At 50.0% G+C, this 25953-nt stretch overlaps 1 protein-coding gene across 1 annotated transcript; it reads right to left on the bottom strand.

Moving 5' to 3' along the window:
* Positions 1-23789: 23789 nt before the first annotated feature.
* On the bottom strand, positions 23790-25477 carry LOC117189407 (putative gustatory receptor 57a). Its single transcript, XM_033394537.1, has one exon. It carries the CDS (start codon positions 25033-25035, stop codon positions 23851-23853), a length of 1185 nt encoding a protein of 394 aa, XP_033250428.1. The 5' UTR covers positions 25036-25477; the 3' UTR covers positions 23790-23850.
* Between the last annotated feature and the right edge of the window lie 476 nt (positions 25478-25953).

Here is a 25953-nt window from a genome sequence, read left to right on the forward strand (position 1 = left end):
GGAGGGGGAGGAGAAGGAGGTAGCATCCATTAAAACAGAATATATGTGCCGCTCTTGACATTGCCCTGGGTGCAAGAAGAGGGCTTTAGTGTTTACCCCGTGACATGGGGAATCCTTCAACCTGAAGGGTTCTCGCTGTCGCTGTCGTTGACACCGTCTTTGATTGCGCGCTCTCTCGGATCAGCCTGGGACGTTTGCGTCCCGTCTTGGGCTCGTTAAGTGCCGCCTCCTTATGGCATTTCATGCTATTTTAGATGCATTTGAATAAATAAACAGCCAGAAGCCAGCGTTAGCCATAAAATGCTTATGACGTGGGCAAATGTTTGTGTCTGGCCTCATAAGGAATTGAAGTTGGGAAAGCGCATTGCCCAGGGTGACTGGTGGGGTGGGTAGGAGGGCGACAATGCCACTACATTAGTCGGTTAGGTTAGGTTAGGTTAGGTTGAGGCGGCTGCCGGGCTCGCTCGGAACCCGTCACACTTAGGCCGGTTTCGGCCCGTTGTGATACCGCATAGGATCATTTCCTTCCTGCGTTGTGAGACTTCCTGTCAGCAATTATCCCATCCAGATGCTCTCACAAAGTTCGCTATCCTCCTGGGACATAGTTTGGACATCTCTGAGATGTCGTGTAGAAAGGCTGAGCCCAGGTGCTGTAGCCTTCTTCTGCTGAGAGCTGGGCAGGAGCAGAACAGATGTTCCACTGTCTCCTCCTCTTCCTCGTCTCTACAGCTGCGACAAAAATCGTTATGTGGGGCCCCCAGCCTGTTAGTGCGGGTGCCTATTAGCCAGTGTCCCGTGAGGGAACGTGTGACTACGCTGCACCTTTTCCTGCTTAACTTGAGGAGCTCGGAGGTGCGCTTCATGTCCATGGTCGGCCATGTTTGCCGAGTTGTGCGACATCGTGGCACTGTTTGCCAGATATCGTTTTTTAGTCGCTTGTATTGCTCCCTTATAATGAGCTTACAGGTGGCCATTGGCATACAGATATCCTCCTTGTCTTGGAGAAGGGGGATTGTAGTGCCAGATCTGGCCACCTCGTCCGCTATACAGTTGCCCTCGATGTCCCGGTGGCCCGGGACCCAAATCAGGCTAATAGCAAATTGCTGAGCCATCTCGTGCAGAGATTTGCGGCAGTCTGCCACGGTGGCCGAGTTCGAGGAAATCGCGCTTAGCGATTTGATCGCAGCCTGGCTGTCGCTATAAATGTTTAGCTTGGTTGCCGTGACGGCAGCCGCTTGTAGGCAGTCTAGAGCCTCCCTGATTGCTATGACTTCGGCTTGAAAGACACTGCAATGATCTGGGAGTCTGAAGGAATGCCTTATGCTTAGCTGTTCAGAGTAGATTCCCCCTCCGACTCTGTCGTCCAGCTTCGATCCATCTGTGAAGATGTTTATGGCCCCATCTGGGCCTGGGAGTCCCTCGAGACATTCGTCTCTGTGAGGGATGATTGTGTCGAAGGGAGTGTCTGTGTACTCTCTTGGAACTTGGTAGCCTGTTTTTGAGGGGACGGTACTGCTATTATTTAATATGGCTGAGTGACCTATGCACTGTGTCACCCATTGATCTGAGTCTCTTAGACGTATTGCTGCTGCTTCTGCCCGTTCCTTTCCTGCGAGGTCAAGGCTCTGTAGGCATAGGATGGCATTTAGCGCATCATTTGGGGTGGTGCGAAGAGCTCCGCTGATGCATAGGGCGGCAGTCCGCTGGACTTTGCCCAGTTGCTTGGTGATCGCCCTTTTTGATAGGGCCGGCCACCACACCGTAGCTCCGTAGAGTAGTATTGGTCTAACTATAGCTTGATATATCCATTGGACTATGCTTGGGATCATACCCCATCTTAGCCCAATAGCTTTTTTGCATGTGTAGAGTGCAGTCATTGCCTTCTTCACTCTGTCTTTGACATTCAGGTTCCAGCTAAGCTTCTTGTCAATTACCAATCCTAAGTAACTGGCACTGTCGCTAAAGGAGAGCCTGCATCCTTGTAGTATTGGAGGGTTGAGGGGCGGGACCTTGTATTTATTTGTGAATAGTACGAGTTCCGTTTTTGAGGGATTTACTCCCAGACCGCGCGATTCTGTCCAATCCGACAGTTGCGCTGGCTTTGTGGACATTAAGTCGCACAGTGTTTGGGGGTATTTCCCCGAGAAGATAATCGCAACGTCGTCCGCATATGCCACGACATTGCAGCCCCCCCCCTTTTAGGTCACATAGAATCTTGTTGACTGCTATGTTCCACAGAAGAGGAGACAGGACACCACCTTGCGGGGTGCCTCTGTTGACATACCTTGACTGGGCGGACGATCCCATCGATGATGTCACCGTCCTGCATGTGAGCAATTGATCAATGAGCATCACCAAGTGACGGTCCACCCCCAGGTCAGTCAGGGCTTCTGTAATGGCGCCCGGTACAACGTTGTTGAAAGCTCCCTCAATATCGAGAAAGGCTATGAGTGAGTACTCTTTGTGATGCAGAGATTTCTCTACCGCTGAGATCACTTCATGAAGAGACGTTTCCGTGGATTTTCCTTTCCGGTAGGCATGCTGTGCGCCTGACAGCAACTGAGGGTGTATAGTTGTCCTCAGCTGCAGCCCGACGAGTCTCTCAAAGGTTTTGAGGAGGAAGGACGATAGGCTGATTGGTCTAAAGTCTTTTGCAGCTGAGTGCGAGGCTTTCCCAGCTTTGGGAATGAAGACTATCTTTGCCTTAAGCCATGTTCGCGGGATTGTACCCACAGCCAGTATCTTCCTGAAGATACCTTGTAGCCAGTTGATGGCCGTATCCCCGGCCTTCTGAAGTTGGGCCTGGATTACCTGGTCTGGGCCTGGCGATTTGAACGGGTTGAAGCTGTTTATTGCCCAGCTTATGTTACGTTTTGTGAGGATGTGATCCATCGAGGTTACCGGTCCCTCTCCTGGAAGATGTGCCGTCTCGATGGTTGTGCACCCTGGAAAATGTGTGTCTAGTAGAATGTGCAGGGACTCCTCACTGGAGTTAGTCCACGTGCCGTCATTCCTTTTAAGATACCCTACCGAGGGGTTAGTTTTTGAGAGAATCTTGCGAAGCCTTGCGGCCTCTGACGTTTCCTCAATTTCCGAGCAAAATTTTTGCCAAGAGGCCCTTTTTGCTTTCCTTGTTTCCTTTTTATATAGTGACAGACTGATTTTGTAGTCTGCCCAGTGGCTCTCCTCGTTCGCGCTTTTGGCCCTGTTGAAGAGGGTCCTGCAGCTTTTACGTAGGATGTCTATTTGCTTTGACCACCAGGGGGGTATCTTTTCCCCCCTAGGTTTGCTAGAGGGGCACGCTGCCGCGAAGGCTTTGTTGCATGCCTCTGTGAACCTGTTCACTAGGCGATCTAGTTCGTCTTTTGTGTCAGGGCATGATGGTGCTTTGGAGGGGAGTAAGTCCTCCAGGGCTGAGCTATATTTTTCCCAGTTGGCTTTCCTGGGATTAATATAGTCCTTAGGTTTCGGACACTCGAGGGATAGTGTGGTCTCGATGTATCTGTGGTCAGAGAAAGAGTGTCCCTCAGAGAAAGAGTGTCTCTGACCACAGATACATCGAGACCACACTATCCCTCGAGTGTCCGAAACCTAAGGACTATATTAATCCCAGGAAAGCCAACTGGGAAAAATATAGCTCAGCCCTCAAGGACTTGCCAACTCTTGTCTATGTCTAACAGGTTGGAAGACACTAGGGTGATGTCAATAACCTCCTGTCGATTTTTAATTATGAAGGTGGGGTCGTTGCCCCGATTACAAATAAATAGATTTGAGTTAAGGATGAAGCTGAAAAGTGACTCACCCCTTACATTTGTGTTCGAGCTCCCCCATTGAGTGTGGTGAGCGTTGGCATCGCAACCTATTAATAGGTCTATGTCCGACCTCTCGCTGTCGCTGGCTAGTTTGCGAACCAGGTCGTTGGGAGGATCGTTTCCCTCATGGGCCATGTAGGACGACATCAGCCTTAGATGTGTCCCTTTCAGCTCTAGGCTTGCCGCCGTGTTGTCGCTATCGCTATAGTTATGGAGCAGAAAGATATTAAAGTGCTTTCTGGCGAGAATGCAGGTGCGGGTTTTACCTTCATGTTGAGCTACAATTATCTTGTACTCCTTCGACCCTAGTCCACAAACCTTGTCTCCCACTATCCAAGGTTCCTGGATCAGGGCTACGTCTGCTCCGCTCTCTTCGAGGCGGACTATAAGAGCAGCGGATGCTGCTTTACAGTGGTGGAGATTGATCTGAAGGAGCCTCAAGGACATCCTTAGTGTTCTCCACCACTGTAATGTCGGCATCCGGATCGTCCTCGACTTCCTCGTGGCAACACATTGCCTCGAAGTCGCATCTCAGCGTGCCATCGGTGGAGTAGCCCTCTGGGTCTATCTCTGTGTGATCGTCGGGTGCTTCGATCTCCGAGGCAGCGTCCTGCTCAACTGGCTTGTCGACAGGACGTGCCTCGGCCGCCGCATCCGACTTGTAGACCTTTACGGTCACAGAGCTGAACCCAAAATTGAGCTCGCCTTTGGCAGCCTCAATCGGGGCCAGCGACTCTTTGTTGAGGACGACCACCGCCTGGTTTGTGGGGCCCTGTGTCGTCTCAACTTTGACCACCTTCCAATCCGCTGTTGGGAGGTGGGGGTTGCATCTTTGCAACATTTTTAGGATGCGCTCCGGCTCCTTCATGGAGGCGGGCACCCAGACTCTCGCCCTTGGTCTACTGGGCACTTCGCTCCAGTCTACAGCGACGAGCTTCGCCCCTGGGTAGACTTCCACGACTTGCGCTACCGCTGCTTTGTACAGCTGTACGGAGCGCTCGTCTTCACAGGCTACGATTTTTATGCAGCCCTGGTACCAGCCCATGTCTTTGCAGACGGGGGGGGGGGGGGGGGGGGGGGGGTCCAGGCTGCTTTTCCAGCAGCTCGAAGCAGCGGTCGGCCAGTGCCGCTTCCACCCACTTCCACTGGTTTCTAGATATCCGGGAGTCCGCGCTGCCTTTGTCCAGGACGCCAATCAGCGTCCTTTCTCTGGCAATCTGCGCGAATGATGTGTTAGGCAGCACTCTGGAGCGCTTCGGTGTCGGCCCCGGAGTCTCTTGTGAGCGCTGCCTTTTTGGCTGAGGGGCTTCCTTTTTCGGTGCTTCCTTGCCAAAGTTCGGCAGCACCTTCGAGGCCCACTCAACCTTCTTTATCCATTTGTCCGTCGGGCTGGACATCTGGTTTTCCCTGCTGATTTGCGGGTCGGGCCAGGCCTTTGGGCCGCTGCCTTCCCCTGTTTGGGATTGCTCCCTGTTGGCATTTGGGGAGTTCCAGACTCATTTTTTTTGTTTTTAAATTCTTCCATTCTTTTCCCACGAGCTGCAGAGAAGGGGTACGGTCCGTCCGGGCAGAGATCCACGTTGCCCGGATAAGGCATACTTAGAACAGGGGGCTGCCAAGTCCCTGAGCTCTCCGTTAACGACTGGGCTAGTTTTATATACCGGGCCCCCAGCCAGGCTGACTCTCGGCACGGGTCGAATAACACTCTTAGTCCGGCCCGGTGTGAGCTGAATGTGGGGGGTTGGGATGTGGGTAGGTAGTGTGTAGGGATAGGGGAGTGTGTGAGCTACTTATACGAGGCGGCACCACAAGCGCATCGTCAGTGTTGCTACTTCGCGAACACCCGCTGGCTGTCAGGGGCTGCTTATTTTCGGTACTCTCCCTAGGGATGTCCGATTATTCGCAGCTGACCTACCTATATGACCTGTATATAGGTAGGTCGTTCGCTATCCGCAACCTGCGACCCGTCCGGTGGCCTCAGCTAGGCCCCCTTTGAGCCACCTCACGAGCTCATCAGACCAGACATTAGTCGGTTAAGGCATTTTTAATTCCAAATCCGACACCGCACCACCCGCAGCTGTTAAAATGGCAGTGAAATTTTGCATTCGAAATTCGACATAAACAAATGGAACAGAACCCTGAAGCCTGAACTCAAGGCCCCCCAAGGCGATTGCCTCAAGGTTTTGAGCATAGCGAATTATCCTTTCTGTTCTACGGAAAAAGGGAGTGAGAAGGGAGAGAGTCAGTTTTAATTGATTGCCCATCAATTATGTACATTGCAACTGTTTTCTGAGAAGGCATATATACATGTGGAATGCGCTATATTTCACATGGCCTTTGATTCACTTCATAGAAATCTGCTTAAATGTTTGCCTCCCATCTCCGAAAGAGGTGCAGAACCATAATATTTGCATATGAATAGGCTTTTCGCTCAGTGTCTTTCTCTCTCTGTGTGACTGTCAAATGCTGAGCAAACATGGCCAGGACTTATCTCACAAGGAAACTAGTGCCAGGCCCACACTCGACTCTAGCTTTGATACTTTGAGTGGAAGTTATGCAAATAAATAAATGTAGATTGACTTGACAGGCTGGATGTAGTATTTATACATAGCAATACGAATGAACTACGAGGAGAATGAGGAGAGAGAGTGAGGGCAAACACACAAAACTAATTAATGGAAATATGCCCATCTCATTGACAAATTCGAGAGTCGGAGATACGAGTACGCAAGTACACACATATATCACTTTGTACTCTCTCTCTCTCTCTCTCTGTCTCCGCTCTGCTCTGTTCTGCCGGTCCGCTGAGTCGCATAATTATAATGAATCCTTCTTGACAGCTAACTTAACCCTAATTTGTGCCAACTCGCATTATCTCTGGCTGTAAACACACCTAGTCTCCCATTGTGCTCCTCATGCTTGGGCGAATGCAAAAAGTCGGAATGTCTGCGCCTGCTAATTAAGCTCCAAAATAGAAGAGAGCCGAGCAAAAACGCGACTATTCCTGCATTGTTGCTGCAACTTTTGTGCACAAACTGAGGCAGATGTGCCTCGGCTCGGAATCTCTTCCTTCTCCTTCTCCTCCTCCTGCCACTGCCATTGCCTTAACCTCAGCCACTGAGTCTGCTTCTCTGCCCCAACTTTTGAATCCTATCCCCTCTGCCTCTGCCTGATGCGGGAAACTCTCGCGCGCTGTTAAGCTTCAGCCCTGACCACATTTTAATTGGGCTAAGCACACGCCATATGCTCCGTCCTGGCCATGTGTGACATGCTATTAGCTAAAATTTTAAATGAGTTAGTTAAGTAAAGCGGGTTACGTTATTATGCGTTTTCGGCTCGGACATTACAAAAGCTTTCCGTTCTCAGTTCTGCTTGCGCAAGGTACAAAAAGTATTCTTTGCTATACCCAACAAGAGAGTATTTTGATTTCCATTAGATGTTTGCAGTGGGGAGACGGAATCATTTGTAAGGAAGCGATCCTGGGCTGGGGTACATATCTCAGTCTACTCCAGGATCGAAATTACAGTAATATTTATAATTTGCCGGGACTCCGTATTTCGGACCGACGATGGGGGACGGGGCAGCAGTCCCGCGGACGGGAGCGATCGTAGCGTGGGACGGGGCCGTTGGTTTCACCGAGAGCACTCCGGTTATCGCCGAATAGCGCCTTCAGGACCCCACCGAACTCAGAATCAATACGGAGGTCTTTACTATGCGATAATACCGACAGGTGTCGCCGAGAGTACCTAGGCTATCGCCGGACAGTACTTACGGGACCCCGCCGGCCTAGGAGTTACTACGACGCGGAAAGGGAAACTTTGCTATGCGAAAATACCGGCAAGTATCGCCGAGAGTTCCTAGGCTATCGCCGGACGGTACTTACAGGACCCTGTCGGCCTAAGAATTACTACGACGCGGAAAGGGTAACTTTGCTATGCGGGAATTACGGCAAGTATCGCCGAGAGTGCTGAGGCCATCGCCGAGAGTACCTAGGCTATCGCCGGACAGTACTTACGGGACCCCGCCGGCCTAGGAGTTACTACGACGCGGAAAGGGAAACTTTGCTATGCGAAAATACCGGCAAGTATCGCCGAGAGTTCCTAGGCTATCGCCGGACGGTACTTACAGGACCCTGTCGGCCTAAGAATTACTACGACGCGGAAAGGGTAACTTTGCTATGCGGGAATTACGGCAAGTATCGCCGAGAGTGCTTAGGCCATCGCCGGACGGTACTTACGGGACCCTGCCTCCTAAGAATTACTACGACGCGGAAAGGGGAACTTTGCTATGCGGGAATACCGACAAGTATCGCCGAGAGTACCTAGGCTATCGCCGGACGGTACTTACGGGACGCTGTCGGCCTAAGAATTACTACGACGCGGAAAGGGGAACTTTGCTATGCGGGAATACCGACAAGTATCGCCGAGAGTACCTAGGCTATCGCCGGACAGTACTTACGGGACCCTGTCGGCCTAAGGATTACTACGAGGGTCAGGGATATTGACGAGCATCACCGAGGGTGCCTAGGCAATCGCCGGATAGCACTTACGGGACACTGTCGAACTAAGAATTACCACGGGGGGGTCAGGGATATCGACAAGCATCGCCGAGGGTGCCTAGGCAATCGCCGGATAGCACTCACGGGACACTATCGGGCTAAACATTACTGCGAAAATCTTTATCATACAGGGCAGGTATCGCCGAGAGGGCTTAGGCAATCGCCGGACAGCCCCTTCGGGACCCAGGGAACTACGGGGATCAGGCGAGACACCAACAGGAGTCACCGGGGGCGCTTAGACGATCGTCGGATAGCGGCCTCGGGACCCTGCGGGGTCACAAACTACTGGAGGGAATCATGCGGAGGGAACAACGACAGGTATCACCGAGAACGCCTAGGCAATCGCCGGACAGCGGCCTCAGGATCCTGTCGGGCTACGAACTACTGGATGGAATCACACAGACTCGGGCAAGAGGCAGGAGGAAAGGCAGAGAAGATGAAGCCCCGGGCCTCCAGGTTCCCTAGTGTATAGATTTTTGGAGGTCGTGCTATGTTTCTGTTATATTCGTTACATTTCACTTTATTCTTTCTTGGTTCCCTACCTATCGCACCGCTCAGCAGCCCGTATACACGTCTAGAGACTAGCTTACCCCTGAACTCCCACGCTTGTACTCGTCGAAAGCCTCCTCTTCCCCGTGGCTGCAGCGTAGATGCAGGATCTCCTCTCCGTAAGTGTGGTATCGATGGAGGTTCTTCTCCCCGTAAGCGCAGCGTCGATGCTGGATCTTCCCCGTGTCACTGATAGCCTTGGCGTGGATCCAGGCCGCCACGTGTTTTTACTTTTTCCAAGCCACTCGAATTTTTCCGCGAACACGTCCGACTCCTACGACTGCTCCCAATCGACTTTTTTGCTTCCTTCCACGTTTTCCCAGCTCAGAGCCGGCGTTCTGCTGGCTCTCCGATCCAGCGTCAGCGTGGGCGGCGTTCGGCGTCTACGCTGCGCCGGTGACTTTCGTCTCTCTGTCTCGCTGCTGGCGCGTCGTTACTTCGCTTTAGCTTTCCGCGTCTCTCTTCTGCCGTTGCTGCTGTGGGCTTACTGTTCCAGCGCTTCGTTGCTGCGTCGACGCTGGCGGCTTATCTTTTCGGCGCTTCTCGTCTTCGGCCGTCGCTGAATTGATGCTGTTGGCTACCGTTTCGGCTCTTGGTGTATTTCTCTCTCTCTTTGGCTTCCGCTGCGTTGTTGTTGTCGGGTTTTGTTTCTTGTTGTATTCCTCCCCGTTTTGGCGTCGGTGCCGTTAGGTTTCGGTTCTTGGTGTATTCCTCGCCGTTGCTGTGTCGGTGCCTTTGGATTTCGATTCTTGGTGTATCCCTCTCCCTCTTTGGCTGCTGCTGCGTCGTTGTCGTTGGGTTTCACGCCGTTGCTGCGTTGATGCCGTTGATTTTCGGTCCTCGGTGTATTCCTCTCTCGTTTTGGCTGCTGCTGCGTCGTTGTTGTTGGGCTTTGGTTCTGATGTAGTATGTTGTATGCCAAATAAGCATATGCTAACCGTATTGTAGTGTATACAATATGTCAAGTGGTCATATGCCCAAAGTTAATGTAGAGTATCACGCTCATAAACATAAAGACACTTTGTCGCAATGTTTACGTAACATAGCCACACTCAAGAGCAGTAATACGATCAGTCCCTTATATGTGGACTGGCCTGCAGCGTGAGAACTGCAGTGTCGGCAATATATTCCAAGTGGCCAAATGAGCATTCCAATGTATATGCCTTCTGCATATACATTCTTACAAACATAAATATACACATATGTACATATGGGCATGCTACATGATCCCGTTCTGCCGCTGCCCTTAGCGACAGAACTCAACCAAGAACATTATGTACTTTAGGCTAAATAAGTTTATGAAGAATAAATTGAATGCATTCCGAATACAACCCGAAGAAAGAACAGAAGTGTTTTCGCTGTTTCTATTCGATTACGATTCCATTTCTACACTGAAATGCCAGTGGCGTCCGTAGCCGTAATGTCATGTAGCCTTCGTGGCCTTCCCCCTCCCCCCCCCTTAACCTAAAACTGAAAAGTCAAAAATCTTAATTCTAATAACGTAATCTCGGGTCCCTCCAATGGGAAAATGACGGCGAACTGATGGGCGGAAAAAATGTGGGTGGAGCGTACGCTCCCTCACACATTTGATAAAGATAGAGCCATACCTTCCTCTAAATTTGCACATGTTCACGTTTTAAAATGCAGCTCTGTTCTTTAGCTCGCTCACTCGAAAATATCGACTGCGAAAGTTTATATCGAAAACATGACCCGTAATGATAAGTTACAGCCGTCATTGTCATCAAACAAACAAATATCGTGATAACAAACCCTGCAAATTTGGAACTCACACTTGAAACGTTTCTGAATGACATATTAAACAGACCATTCCTTCTGGTGTAAGAAGTAGATTGAATCAGGATATCGTATGAATAACCTGGAGAAATAATCGAAGCAAACGTTTTCAATTATGGAAAATTTATATATCCTAGGGTATCCGAGACCTCGCCTCTTGAATATTGCCCTTTTCTCGCAGCGTATTTCTGAAGTGTTGAAGAGAAACTGATAGGATAATCCCACAAATTTTCAGTGTTGAATCCAGTGTAAATACGTGCTTCTAATTAGATTTCAAATATAGTTTCTTTATTTAAAGAAAATGTTTGAGATGCCAAGCTTTTTTGGCACCTATGTGTTTCAAAAATGAAAAGAGATTTTGGGTTAAACTTTATAATTCGTATATAATCTTGGTGGCTTAGCGGAAGCTATTGCTTGCTATTGCCAGATAAACTTTATGCGAGATCGATATGCAACCAATGCGCAGAGGGGTTAGCATAGAACTAAACTATAGACGACGGCGTTAGATCAAAGTGATTGCCGAAGTGGCGGCAGCAGATCAAAGTAGTTGCCGAAGTGGCGGCGGCAGAGAGCCCCTTTAGCGGGAGAGCGTAGCAGCTCTGCAGAACGTCAACGTTTTACAACATAGGCGGCTCTCTCTGCTCGTACAATAATAATGTTAAAGTTACGGTTATTCTTCAGCGGCTGGCCCGAGCATACTCCCCCCGTTGGGAGCTAGTCTCTCAACAGATTCCTTAAGGGGCAGCAAACATAGCCGAGTGACGGCCCTCCTGATGTTTCCTGAGGATGTCTTCAGGTCAGCGACGCGACACACTCCGTCCTTGCCCAAAAGGACATCGACCACTCTAGCCAGTGGCCAACGCATTGGAGGAAGATTTTCGTCCTTCACCAGAACGAGGTCGTTCTTGCAGATGTTTTGCGCGGTGGTACGCCACTTCGCGCGCTCTTGCAAAAGAGTGAGATACTCTTCGCGCCAACGGCTCCAAAATATTTGCTGTAGTTGGGTGACCCGCTGCCACCCATCCAGACGATTGTAGTTCAGCTTCGTTAGGTCAGGCTCGAGGATTTGCTCATGGGGGCCGCCTAAAAGCAGATGAGCAGGAGTCAAAACGTCTAAATCATCAGGATTTTCTGAAAGCGAGAGCAAAAAGCGAGAGTTAACAATTGCAGTAATCTGACAGATCAGAGTGCGCAGCTCGTCGAAGCTAAGCACAGATGGTCCAACTGAGCGGTACAGGTGATATTTTGCGGTCTTCACGGCCGCTTCCCACAACCCGCCAAAATGCGGAGAGCGAGGTGGGATGAAACGCCAGTCGATCGAGTCAGCCAAGCAGGATTCGTGGACCTCCTTCATATGCGGTTCGCTCAGACAAAGCTTCTTTAGCTCCAGAAGCTCGTTCTTGGCCCCAACGAAGTTTGTCGCATTGTCCGACCAAATTTGACTTGGCCTTCCTCGAGTGGAAGTAAAACGCTTTAGTGCGCCTAGAAACGATGCGGTGGTCAAATCCTTTACGAGCTCCATGTGTATAGCCCTAGAAGTGAAACAGATGAATACGCTAATGTAGCACTTGATCGGAGGCCTCGTGCAGATTTCTGATCGGTAGAAAAAAGGTCCACAGTAATCTACTCCAGTGACTTCAAAAGCTCGAGATCCTTCCAAACGTTCCTTAGGTAGGTCTCCCATGATGTGTTCGACCATGTGCGGCCTAGTCCTGAAGCATCTCACACATCTGCTGACGACCCTTGACACTGCCTTAACACCTCCAATGGGACAATATTCCAGCCAAATTTTGGATAGCAAGGCGCGAGGTCCGGCATGGAGGTTTCTTTCATGATAATATCTTATCAGCGCAAAGGTAATGGAATGTCCCTTTGGCAGAATGAGCGGGTGCTGAGCGTCAAATCCTTGCGATGAGTTGCCAAGACGACCTCCAACTCTAAGTAGTCCAGAATGATCGATGAACGGGTTGAGCGAACTAATAGAACTGGATTTCATGACTTGACCATTGCGCCGAATCTCCTTTATGTCCATCCACAAATTTGCCAGCTGAATGTGTCGAATTAGAAGATGCGTTCCTTGCCGAATATCAGAAACGGGGAGTCCTGGATGCCTAAGACGATGTATAAATTTATGCATGTAGGCGAATGTGCGCTGCATGCGAAAGAATGAATTCGCAAATTTGCATCCGTACTTGAGATCGGCATGTGGAGACGTGATTAGCAATCCTCTCTTGCGAAGCTCCAAAGTTGCTATGTTGTTAGATGGAGATACAGGCCACTTATCCTTGGAGCCTAGCAAAAAGGATGGGCCGTGAAACCATAGCTCTGACTGGATAAGATGGTTGGGAAGCGAGCCTCTCGAGAGAATATCAGCAGGATTTAACGATGTGGGAACATAGCGCCATTCCATGGCTGCCGTCAACTCCTGAATTGATGCCTCTCGATTTGCCACGAAAACTTGAAATTTAGCTGGCTCGTCCCTAATCCAAGATAATGCTGTTGACGAATCCGACCAGCAATAGAACCGACCTGTAAAGATTCCCATGTCCTTTACATTCTGCATGATTTTCGCAAGCAAATGGGCTCCACTTCATTCCAGCTTAGGAATCGATATAGTCTTTAGCGGCGCCACTCGCGACTTTGAGCACAAAACGTGGCTCAAAGACTGGGCTTCCCTGGACACGACATACACGCAAGCGCCATATGCTTCTAAGCTGGCATCACAGAATCCGTGAACTTCTGTAGCCACACTAGAACGAAGAACCAAGCGAGGAAATGAGATCCGAGAAATGCTTGCCAAACTATTTCTCAAGTCCATCCAAGTTGAATGCAACGCTGAGGGTAGGCTTTCATCCCAATCCAAATTTTCTCTCCAAAGCTGCTGAAGGAAGATTTTTCACCTGACAATGACTGGATTTATCAATCCAAGAGGGTCGTAGAACCGCTCAATCGTAGATAAAACCGACCGCTTTGATGGCTTTGAGCTTGTGTCCAGTGCGGACAAGGCAAAAAGCAGCTGATCCGAAGCAGGGTCCCACGCTAAGCCGAGAGTTTTGGCAATGTCGCTTCCATCATTAAACTTTAGGAACTTCTCTATGTCATCTTCAGGGGTTCCCTCAAGTACTTGCTGGTGACTGGAGCACCATTTCCTAAGTCTAAAATTACCACGGGACAGTAAAGCTGATGTTTGGTGCATCTTGTCCATGACCTGTGCGACCGAATTACCGCCCGAAATAAGGTCATCCACGTAAAACTCCTGCCGCAGAGCAGCTGAGCCAAGAGGGTAGGACTCACCCTCGTCGATGGCCAGCTGGTGCATTGCGCGGACCGCTAAAAATGATGCAGCCCTCGTCCCGTATGTGACGGTGTCTAATGTGTAGACTTGAACCTCGGACTCGATGGAATCTCGCCATAGGATGCACTGATACAAATTGTCGGGTGGAGACACTCGTACGCAGCGGTACATTTTACAAATGTCCCCAGTGAGAGCGACTGGATATGTTCGAAAGCGAATCAATATGTTAAACAATGCAGGCTGAATAACAGGGCCTGTCATCATCACATCATTTAGAGAATATCCAGTTGATGTAGCTAGGGATCCGTCGAAACGACACGGAGTTTTGTCGTCGTACTGTCCTCCTTTAGGACACAGTGATGAGGCAAGAAATATTTGCAGAGACTACGGGAATCAGGGTTGACTTGGTGCATATGATGCATATCAATGTACTCCCTCATAAAGGCGGAATACCGCTCCTTGAGTGTAGGATTACGCTCCAGTTTTCGCTCCAGACTGATGAACCGTCGATAAGCCTGAGCATAAGATTCTCCTAAACGATCAGTATTGTTATTTAGCGGCAGACGAACTGCATAGTCCCCGGATGGAAACCGTGAAAGGTGGCTTACGAAATGTGCTTCACAATCGTCTTCTTCTTTGGTATTCAACCCAGCCTCCACACAATTCTCGACTTCCCAAAACATACGAAGAGTTTTATCCAACCTTGCTTCCATCTCAGCTATCGAATCTGGACAATTGTGCGTAGCCAAAAGCGCCGAGCTTGATACCTTCTGTCCACCGCCAGATACGATCCACCCAAGCCGGGTCTTCTGCAGAAGAGGCAGTCCATCGGTGAGTTTGATTTGCCCTACGCAGAGGAGATCATAAAAAACGCTCGCACCAATGAGAAGATCAACCCGGTGAGGATTCAAAAATGCAGGATCAGCGAGCTGAATGTTAGATGGAATACGCCAATCGGATACATTTACTGTCATACTTGGTTGAGAATCGGTAATCGTGGGGGCGATGAGAGCAGTAAGTGTAGTTGTGTAAGCAGAGGTGCGAGAATGCATACAAATGCTTATGGTGGATCCCTCAGTAGAAACGCTGGTATCGCCCAGCCCAGACACAAGTGCAGACGATTGAGTTCTCCTAAGCTGAAGCTGCTGGGCGAACCTGGATGTGACGAGATGCAGCTGCGATCCTGAATCTAAGATGGCACGACAAGGAACTAAAACGCCAGACCGATTCTTTACGAGAACCACGGCTGTAGCCAGAAGCACGACATCAGAGTGAAGACCTTGGGCAGCAAGAGAGGTAGACGAAGGTAGAGACGAGCTGCTAGCAGAATTTTGAGCAACGGAAAGAGTGTCCGGTTGAACGGCCAGATCGGGAGGAGTAATACCTGGGCAGCCTTGTGTTGTGGGCTGTATACTATCGAAGTGCAACAAACTATGATGCCTACCGCCGCATACTCGACATTTTCCACTATTGCATGCGCGGGGCCGGTGCCCCGGCTTTAGGCAATTGAAGCTTAGGGAAAGCTTCTTCACTTCTTTGTGGCGCAGCAACGGTGAGAGATTTCCGAATATCTTGCACGAGTATATTCCATGGCCCGCTGAGTGGCAAAAGACGCATACAGACGAGTCGGCGGAAGAGTTGGAAGCTACAAACGTTTTCTTAACCTGCGTATAGGAATGGCATTTTCCCACCTGATCGCTACTAGCGTGTGTCGCTGTAGCATATTCCAACCGCTCCATTTTCTGGCAGCGTTGCTGCAAGAATTCGAAGAATTCCTCTGCGGTAGGTATAGCATCCGACGATGTGTGCTCCTCCCATTTGGTTTGCGTCTTCTGCAGCAGCATGTTGATGACCATGAATCCTGAAATCTCCTCAGCAGTTCCCAATGTCTGCAACGCTCGCATGTGTAAATTGACTGCATCCGAAAACTCCCGAAGCCTTTTAGCAGAAGGCGAGTCTACCCTCTATAGCCCAAGAATCTTCTTGATGTGTGCCTGGAAAACAAGTCTTTTGTTATTAAAGCGTTTATTAAGTATATCCAGAGCCGCACGATAATTGGCACTGGAGAGCTCTAACGATCGAACCGAATCCAAAGCCGCATCAGCGAGGCAAGAGCGAAGGTGCTGGAATTTCTCGATGTCACTGAGATCCGCATCCGCTTCAATCACCGATTTGAACATTGCCATAAAATCCGAGAACTCGACGTATCCACCAGAAAATTTGGGCACCTTCAGCTCAGGAAGTCGCTGCTTGTGAGCCATGATGATGGTACTATGTCCGGAATGGCTTGGCAGAGTCGTAGAATGGGCAGCGGCGTGTGACTAGCTTACTTCAACAGCAGCCAGCAACTCAGCTTTCAACGATATGAAAAGAGTATCGAAGATTTCGCGCAGCTCACTCCCAATCTCGTTTTGATCGAGAGCCTCCAACTCATTATGGGCCTTATTAAATTCCTCTCGAATTTCTGCCAACATATCAAGGCGCACCTCGACTTCCGCGGCGGTCAGCTTATCGATTTTATTCCCCGCGAAGGATTCGCCAAGCCTGTGCAATCGATCATATAATGACTGACTTTTACGCTTATACAGACTCAGTCTGGAATCAGCCACCACAATATTTCCGCCCGCGCCTGTATTCGGATCGTTGTCCATGTTAACCGTTGTGAAATTCGACACAACAACGGAAAATGAAATACCGCTTAAGCGACGATGTATAGACGCGAGAGCGAGAATGCAAGACACGAAAAGTCAAGAACCGCGGCTGCAGCTGCGCAGAGAATGAGAGATTCGACGCTTAAAGTACCGGAATTTGTCTATAAATATTCCAGCCGCACTCTCACTGAATTTGCACTTTAAACTGTTTTTCAACGTGCACCCAAATGTATTTGTTGGTAGTTGAACTACCCAACAACAAAATATTGTATAAATAATAAGTGTTTTAACGGAACGCGATTAAGCAATGGTTTTATATCACGTCGGGGGTCACCAATGTTTGAGGTGCCAAGCTTTTTTGGCACCTATGTGTTTCAAAAATGAAAAGAGATTTTGGGTTAAACTTTATAATTCGTATTTAATCTTGGTGGCTTAGCGGAAGCCACCGTCGCGGCAGTGTTTAGTGGGTTTTGAAGTCCTCGAGGATCGAGGTATTTTTCGCATAGGCCAGTAGTTGCTGTGGCGTCCTCTTGGAGGCATCTTCCAGTGATGCCAGCACTGGGGCGCCCAGGTACTTCCTCCTTGCCCTTAAGAGAGCAGGACAGTTGCAGATGAGATGTTCCAGGGTTTCGGTTGCCCCAGGTTCGTCACATTTCCTACAACTGTCTCTGTTTGTGATGCCTAGCTTTGTTGCATGCGCCGCAGCCAGGCAATGGCCCGTTAATATTCCCACTAATAATCTGCAGTCCTTCCGTGGTAGGTGCAGCAGGTAGTGGCTGAGTTTGTCATTGCGTTCCTTGCACATGATTTTCGAGGTTCTGCAGGCGGTGGTACTCCTCCACCTACATTCGGTTTGTGATCCGGCCTGCTTTTCTAGATCGCTTTGCAGCGTTCTGAGGGAGACAGGCACGTTCTCGGTTCTCGTATTCCCCAGCCCGACGCCTTCCTTAGCTAGTACGTCCGCCGTCGCGTTCCCTTCGATGCCCTGGTGGCTGGGAATCCAGTAGATCCGCACTGACTTTGTCGTGCTTAGGGTATCTAGTGCCTCCCTGCTCGCCAAGACATTTCTGGAACTGACTGCGGACGACTGCATGGATCTTATCGCCGCTTGGCTGTCGACGAATAGGTTGACCGCATCGTGTGCTCTTTCAGTGAGAAGAGCGACTTCCGCTGCTTTCCTGATGGCAAAAGCCTCTGCCTGGAATATGCTACAGTGGTCCGGTAGCTTATATGACAGCCTTATCTCAGGGTCTGTACAGTATAGGCCCGCTCCTACTCCTCCGTCCATCTTGGAGCCGTCCGTATATATATTGAGGTGCTCCGTTTGGTCTCTTCCGATTTTCCAGTCTTCAGGTCCCAAGGATGCAGTTGTTTTTACGTCGAGGCATGTTTGGGGGGTCATGTAGTCAGTTGATCTGTTCATTTCCCTTCCAATTGAACTATGCCCGTATTCTTGTGGCGACATATTTCCTGAAGCGATGAGGCGTTGTGCTGCCTTTCCTGCAGTCAGACGGGCGTGGATGTCTAGGGGTTCGATTCCAAGTAGGGTTTCGAGTGCTTTTGTTGGGGTTGACCTCAGCGCCCCTGTAATACAGAGCAAAGCCTGTCGCTGAGTCCTTTCCATAAGCTTATGATACGTTTTCTTTCCAGTAGCTTGCCACCACACTAAGACTCCATACAGCAGAGTTGGTCGCACCACCGAGATGTAAATCCAATGCATCAGAGCCGGAGATAGGCCCCATGTGCTGCTGAGCATCTTCTTGGATGCATAAAGCGCAATGGTGGCCTTCTTCACCCTTTCCAATACATTGGGTTTCCATGCCAGTTTACTATCCAGTACTGTGCCCAGGTATTTGACTTGTGTTTTTGGGGTTAGCCTAGTTTGATTGATCTTCGGGGGGGTCCATATCGGTACCTTGTACCTCTTGTTAAAGAGGATGAGGTCCGTCTTGTCCGCGTTGATACTGAGTCCTACTTCTTCCGCCCACTCGCGTATCTTCCTGAGTGTTCGTTGCATTAGTGAGCTGAGGGTCGATGGGCAAACACCCGTAATAAGTATGCTTATGTCGTCCGCATAAGCTGTTATTATTGAGGCCTTCCTTTCGTATCTCTTGATGAGGTCGTCGACCACCAGATTCCACAGGAGGGGCGACAGGACTCCACCCTGGGGTGTGCCTCTGTGTGCCTCTTTCACCATGGAAGCGGTGCCCCACTCTGATTGCACCCGTCTGCAACCTAGGAGGTTCCTTATCCACAGGTTGATTGCTGGGTGTGTATTAGTTGCTACCAGGCAATTTGTTATTGCTTCCGTAGCCACGTTGTTGAATGCTCCGGAGATGTCCACGAATACTCCCAGTGCATACTTTTTATTGTGAAGGGCTTTCTCAATGGTAGCTACTACCGAATGTAGTGCGGTCTCCACCGATTTCCCTTTAGTATAGGCATGCTGGTTGGTTGACATCAGTCCCCCTACCTCATTTCTGATGTGTAAGTCCAGCAGCTTTTCTAGCGTTTTTAATATAAAGGAGGTAAGGCTTATCGGTCTATAGTCCTTGGGACTCGCATGGCTGCACTTTCCTGCCTTTGGGAGGAAGACAACTCTCGAGGTTCTCCATTGGATAGGGATATAGCCAGTACTTATACAAGCTGTGAATATTGCGGAGAGCCATGGGGTAATCGCCTCTTTGGTCACCTGCATCATGGCTGGGAATATCCCGTCAAGTCCTGGTGCTTTTGTGCCCGCAAAGGAGTCTATTGCCCAGTGGATTCGCTTGGTGGTTAACAAATCTGTTGGGGGGTGTTGTTCCTCGGTTGCTAGGTCCTGGTGCTCTTTGGCATCAGCGACCTCGGTGCAACCAGGGAAATGTTCCTCCATTAGTGCTGTTAGGGCTTCGTCACTGCCCTCTGTCCACTGTCCGTCATCTAGCTTAAATTGGCTTTGTATGGTAGGCTGCTTAGAGAGCAGCTTCCGTAGCCGTGCGGTTTCTGGTACTTTCTCGATGTTGGAGCAGAAGGTCCTCCACGAGTTCCGTTGTGCTTTACGTATTTCCTTCTTGTAGCTCCTGAGTAGGAGTCTGTATTCCTCATAGACGATCCCTTCGTTCGCTTGTTTGGCGATCTTAAAGAATTCCTTGAGGTTGTCCCTTTGAAGAGAGAGATCCCGGCTCCACCAGAGTGGCTTGGACCTCTTCTTCGTCCTCGAGGGTTTGCACGATGTGTGGTAGGCGTCCAGCAACGCGTTGGATAGGGTCTCTAGAGACTTCTCTATGTCCTCCGCGGATTTCACTGTGCCCGGACTCGCGAGCTTCGAAGTAACTGTCTTTTTAAACTTTTCCCAGTTTGTATTCCGGGGGTTTCTATAGACTATTACCTTCGAAGAATGTTTGAAGTCGCACTTAAACTGAATGTACTTGTGATCTGAGAAGGAGGGTCTTTCAAGGACCCTCCAGCTAGATACCGTAGTACTGTTTCCCGTTGCTAGTGTTAGGTCTAGCACGTTGGATGAAGTCGGACCCACGAAGGTGTGCTCCTCCCCGACGTTTGCTATATATAGATGAGTATAAAGTATAAGGTCTAAGAGTGACTCACCTCTATCATTGATGTCGGTGCTTCCCCACACATTGTGGTGGGCATTGGCATCCGTCCCGATGACGAGTTGATAGTTTTTGGTGCCGGCTTCTGTCACCAGGCTCCTGAGTTCGTCGGGTGGTGCGGGTCTGTCGTGACCATGTAGCAGGAAGCCACCAGACGGCGCTTTTCCTCGCTTTCCAGCATCACAACCGTCAGGTCATCCGTGCTGTAATGAGACATAAGGTAAGCATGGATTCCCTTTCGTACGAGTACGACGGTTCTGTTCCTGCTTACCGATGTTGCGTAGAACAGTTTGTGATTTGAGGACTTTAGTCCGGCCACTGAATTGCCTGTCGCAATCCAGGGCTCCTGGACTAGAGCTATGTCGGCGAGCCCTTGCTCCATGGCGATGAGGAGCTCCGCCGACGCTACCTTGCTTTTATGCAAGTTTAGCTGCAGCACACTCAGCATGGGTGGCTGGCTCACTTGCATCCGACGGGTTGACTACTAACGTCAGGTAACCGTCTTCCTCGTCTTCGTCCTCAAGCGCAAGACCCTGGGCGGCCTCCACGATGGACTCGAGACCTAAGTCCTTTTCCACCTCGCCTACCTGCAGGGTATGCGTGTCCTTGTCCTCAGGGTGGCGCTTTTTGAGGCGCAGGTAGACGCTACCCATGCCCCACGCCATCTTCCCGAACTTGGGATACAGCAGATCTTCTGCCTCCTTGTTTATTTGGAGGATCACACATTGGCCCCCCTCGTTGGGTAGTGGGCTACCAATGTGTAGGATCCTCCAATCGGTCGTTGGCACGTCCGCGTTTTGCCGCTGAAGGAGCTTCAGCGCTCGGTCTCCCTGGATTGTGATGGGGAAGAGTACCTTCGCCTTAGGCTTGGACGGGATAAGCTCCCGGTCCACAACCTCCAGCTTGGCCCCCTCCCACATCGCCTCCAGTTGGCAGACCGTACGCGTCAGCCACCTTAGGGTTGGATCGTCGTTGCACTTTAGGATCTTAACCCCATTTAGCCACCCAGCACCATCGAACGTGGGCATAGGGGCCGCGGGGTCTTCTTCCATGTGTGCAAACAGTGCGTCGACGAGACGCGCGTGCACAAGCTTCCACTGTGCCGCTGACATCTTGCCGTTTTCCTCGCTCCGGTCGATGAGTGCCACGATCAAATGTCGTTTGGTCACATCGCTGACCTTCGCGTTCGATTTCGATGGCTTCTTGGCCACTTTCTGTGGAGGGGCTGCACTCTTGGGCCCGCGTTGCCGCTTGCTTGCCCGAGTGTCTTTAATGGCACTCTCAGTCGAGCGTTGCCTCTTGGTGGCCATCATCTCCTCCACCTTATCGGAATATTCGCCATTCGACGCCCTCATCTGTGGCATCTGGGCGTAATGTAGTCGGCCCTCCTCTACTCGCTGCTCGGCCCAGGCTAGCTTGACCTTCTCCTCCTGGGAGATGTCTACTTTACCTTGCAGCCGTCTTTTGATATTGAGGGCCGCTTTGTATTGTGCTTTGGCCTTCATCCCCTCCTTGGAACGCTTCGGCCCTTCCCTACGCAGGGAGCTGGTGCCTGGTTCCGGTGAGCGGAGAAGGCTCTCTTCCTCCGTCCTGCTCATAGAGAGCACGCTCTCCAGATCCGTGTCTGTGTCGACTACGGCATCTGTGCGGCTCAACTTGCAGGCTGCGGAGTGAGTTGTTTTTGTTGTTGTTGTTGTGGCAGTAGCTTTACAACTGACTTGGCCTGCTCCCGCCAAATCTGAGGTGTGACCGCTGGCGACACGCAGAGAGGATTGCTCCTCCCCGTGCCCGCCGGTGGTAGCAGTCACGCTTCCCACCGACGTTTGGGTTGACATCCCAACCCGTGCTTTCTCCTTCTTCGCCTCCATATTTGGCCCGAGGGTCCATACTGGTTAATATTTTTCGGGGGGACCACCCCCTAGCGTTTTAGACCTGACCGCCAGTCACCTCTAGCCATGGCCCTGGTTCGGTTCCCCCGACTTTGAATCGGGAAGACGCCGGACCATAGCCTTAGCTAGACACTGCATTACCCCGGACAGAGCAAGCGACAGTGCATTACCCTTGTCCCGGGTAATGCAGTGTCCATTGCCCAGCCGGCACCCTCGTGGAGGGTTCAGCTAGAGGATTTTCGCCAGCCGCAGAGGGTTAGCATAGAACTAAACTATAGACGACGGCGTTAGATCAAAGTGATTGCCGAAGTGGCGGCAGCAGATCAAAGTAGTTGCCGAAGTGGCGGCGGCAGAGAGCCCCTTTAGCGGGAGAGCGCAGCAGCTCTGCAGAACGTCAACGTTTTACAACATAGGCGGCTCTCTCTGCTCATACAATAATAATGTTAAAGTTACGGTTATTCTTCAGCGGCTGGCCCGAACAGAAAACTTTCATTTGAAATATCATTTCAACACAGTTTTTTGTTTTGGTTTGGTATTTGGAATCATACAGTTTGTTGTATGTATTTATATGGTATGCATCGTTTGTCCATTTGTAATCGTTTTGTCCATAATTACAATCGTCTTTTGCTGCCGAACAGAATTCCCAATTTAATGCAACAATTTCTATGGCTTTTGCCCTTGGATATTGTAGATTATTGGGGCAAACATTATTCCGGTAATTATTTGGGCTAAGTGGGCGCAATCAATTTTCAATTAGTCTCATGCAATGCGACTCGTAATTGTGCACACATATCTTGGGGGAAAAAAAAGAAGCGGGTCTGTCATTGGTAATTATTGCAAATTATACGGCGCTCATATATATGGGATATGCTTGCAATAATGCCAATCGAAAATTCTTGAATGAAACAAAGGAAACCAACGTCCAGAAGCAACATACACACACAGAGAGAGAGATGGAGAGATCGAGAAAATATTACTCAATTACGAGTCAGGTCTCCCCGGACAATGGTAACGATAGGCATAACGGCCGCTTTCCCATAAACATTCCACGACTCCCTTTTTAGCCAGGCCGTAAATTGAAGTAATAACAATCATGTGGCATGTGGCACTGTGGCACTGTGGGCGGGATAATAGTTGCTGACTTTATGTGAACGTTCCACATTGATTTCGGTATTAAACGGAAATATGTATAAACTGTGGACAAGAAAGGAATTTCTTCTTTGTGCTCCTCTGGCTTTATCTTCTTCGTTGGGCAGGAATGACCAAATCGATCTGTTTGACTTGGATGTTGCTTCACATCAGTTTCAAAAAATCAATGGACATTGTATTCCCCCCGCAATTAGCGAAGAACTGGCCCTTGGGGGGCTGCCACCTGGGCATGGCCTGCATTGATAAAGTGACCGCCTGTCCCACCCTGCCCGTTCCGGCAAGAAATTTGCATAAAAAATTCAAATAAAATAAAACGACAAGCCTTATAATCATTAGCCAGCGGCCATGTCGGCTCTCCTGGGTGCAGTGGGCCTGGTCCTGGGCATGGACAGTGGGCGCGAGATGCCTGCAACAGGGCGCTTCCCTTCCTCCTAGGAGGAAAAATATACACACATACATAACGTACTTAGTGTCTTTGTACAGTGCGTTTCATAACTTTAGGATTCTTGTGCAGGATGTTTTTGGGCTCGATAGTGGATCCCTATCCCTATGGCATGTAATTATCTCGGTGCGGTTCCCACCAGAGTTAGGACCGTTTGATTGAGTAGAATGTCGAAGCCGATTGTGAACTGCGGACGGGATTGCAAGCGCCAGCACATCAGAGAGTTAACCAGTTGCCTCGTGGCGGGACTGGTGGGGTACCAGTTGTCCAGCTGCTCGATGAGGCGGAGGCACCGCCGGCCCTCGAGGACTGCGCGTTCGCAGTAGAAGGGTCCGATGAGCAGCTTATACAGAGGAGCGGCCATGCAGAGTGCCACGTAGCCCAGCAAAACCGGGCTGCCTTTGTGCTGCTCCCGCTTCAGATTCAGCTGCATTTCCTCATCTTCGCTCTCCTCCATGCTCGCCACACCCATGCCGAAGATGATGTAGAGCTCGCTGGTGGTGATGGCCAGGTCGTGGGCCATCGACATCCACAGGCTGAACGCGTACACCCGATTGATCTCCGGGATGAGCTGAAGCAGCTCTTGGACAATGGCCACGGCCTGTCGGACGTGCTGCTCTCTGAGCTGCCGCTGCGGGAATCGCCACTCCAGAAACTTTGGACTGAGGATCTTCTGGAGCAGCCGGAAGCGGATGGAGAGCAGCTCGACGAGACTCATGTGGACGTAGCCCTTGAAGTGAGGGCCCCCCGTCACGATGACGTAACAGTAGGCGGACAGCAGGAACAAAGTGCGGTGCCCTCTGGCCATCTGGATCACGGCGCTTGTGATGGCCCCCAGGTAGAGCACGGTGACCGTCACCAGCACCACAATGTTCTTCCTGAGCAGCTTCCGGTAATTAAGGCTGGCTCCAAAGTCCCGCATCAGCAGCGTATCCATAGCGAACAGGCGCACATAGATGCTAATGTGGCGGCGGGCGGCCGCCTGCAGGGACAGCACCGTGACCACAAACACCAACGAGGACATGACCACCTCCAGAGCCGCAATGCTCAGCACCATCTTGTCGACGGCTGCCATTCGCTTGCGGATCTCCTCGCTCCCCAACAGACCGCTGAGCGAGACGAACAAGACCAGGACCGCCAGTCCTGCCATGCCCAGCGAATAGATCCTCTTCCAGCGGGTAATCGTGAAACCGGTGCCCCGTCCACTGAACTCGTTGCAGCACATCACAAACTGGAGGCCGCAGATGAAGCTGGCACAGTCGTAGAGGGTCTCTGGTTCCCGAAAAAAGTACAACACCGCCATAGCGTCGAGCGGAGGAAGCCGAACTGAAGTTCAGTCCTTGCCGGTGTTATCAGTGATGGTCCCACCTGGTTGGAGTCATAAAAGGCAATTAAGTAATTGCTTTAATTATTGTTTTGAAACATTAATTTGTGTTTATTTTTCACCCAACACGAAAACGGTTAAACTTATTTCAAACATATTTACTATATCTCATGAGTTCCAATTCCAATCTTAACACGAAATAACCAAAAGCCTCGGGGTTTGAAGGGAGAAGGGTCAAGTCTGATTTTCATAGCTTAATTACTGGAGTAGGGACTAGTTGGCATATAAGTCTACAGACGGACATTATATTTTATGCGATAATTTTCTGCCTTGCAGGCCATTGAAGGGAATCACGCAGATTAAGGATGCAGCAGCTGCACTTCATTGAAACCATTGGACCATTGTATGGCACCGTAGCACTTATTGATTATTACTTGTTAAATCTTATCAATAAAAAGTAATAACACACATTTATGCTATAGTCTAACAGTAATTATTGTCTGAAAATGTCTCGAATATTCAACTAGAAGTTGCATTTAACTTTGATTTGTGGCTGCAACTTTGAATATTTCTACACCTTCCAATAAGTGAAAATATGTAATTAAATTTCTGCAATTTTGGACAAAGCCAGAGAGAGAGAGAGAGAAAAAATGTCATAGATGTATCCAGGGGATTTTGGTAAGGGTGACAGAAGTACCTGGTGACAGACCTCAAAACCGTTTAATCGGAATGATTTACTGTCTGTGTGGGAGGGAGGTTGTCGGCTTTAATTAATAAAACTTGATTAACGGAAATTTTATGATTGTCCAAATGGCGGCGTATTCGGCGTTGCATGAAATTCCCCAAAAGAAACCGTCTCCAAGAGACGGATGCGCGGAGAGAAAAACCGTGAAATTA

This window comes from Drosophila miranda (genome assembly GCF_003369915.1).
Source record: "Drosophila miranda strain MSH22 chromosome Y unlocalized genomic scaffold, D.miranda_PacBio2.1 Contig_Y1_pilon, whole genome shotgun sequence".
Taxonomy (NCBI): domain Eukaryota; kingdom Metazoa; phylum Arthropoda; class Insecta; order Diptera; family Drosophilidae; genus Drosophila; species Drosophila miranda.

Bases quoted from the DNA above. Each gene is read 5' to 3' on its own strand.
- LOC117189407 (XM_033394537.1), bottom strand. From the start codon at position 25,035: ATGGCGGTGTTGTACTTTTTTCGGGAACCAGAGACCCTCTACGACTGT.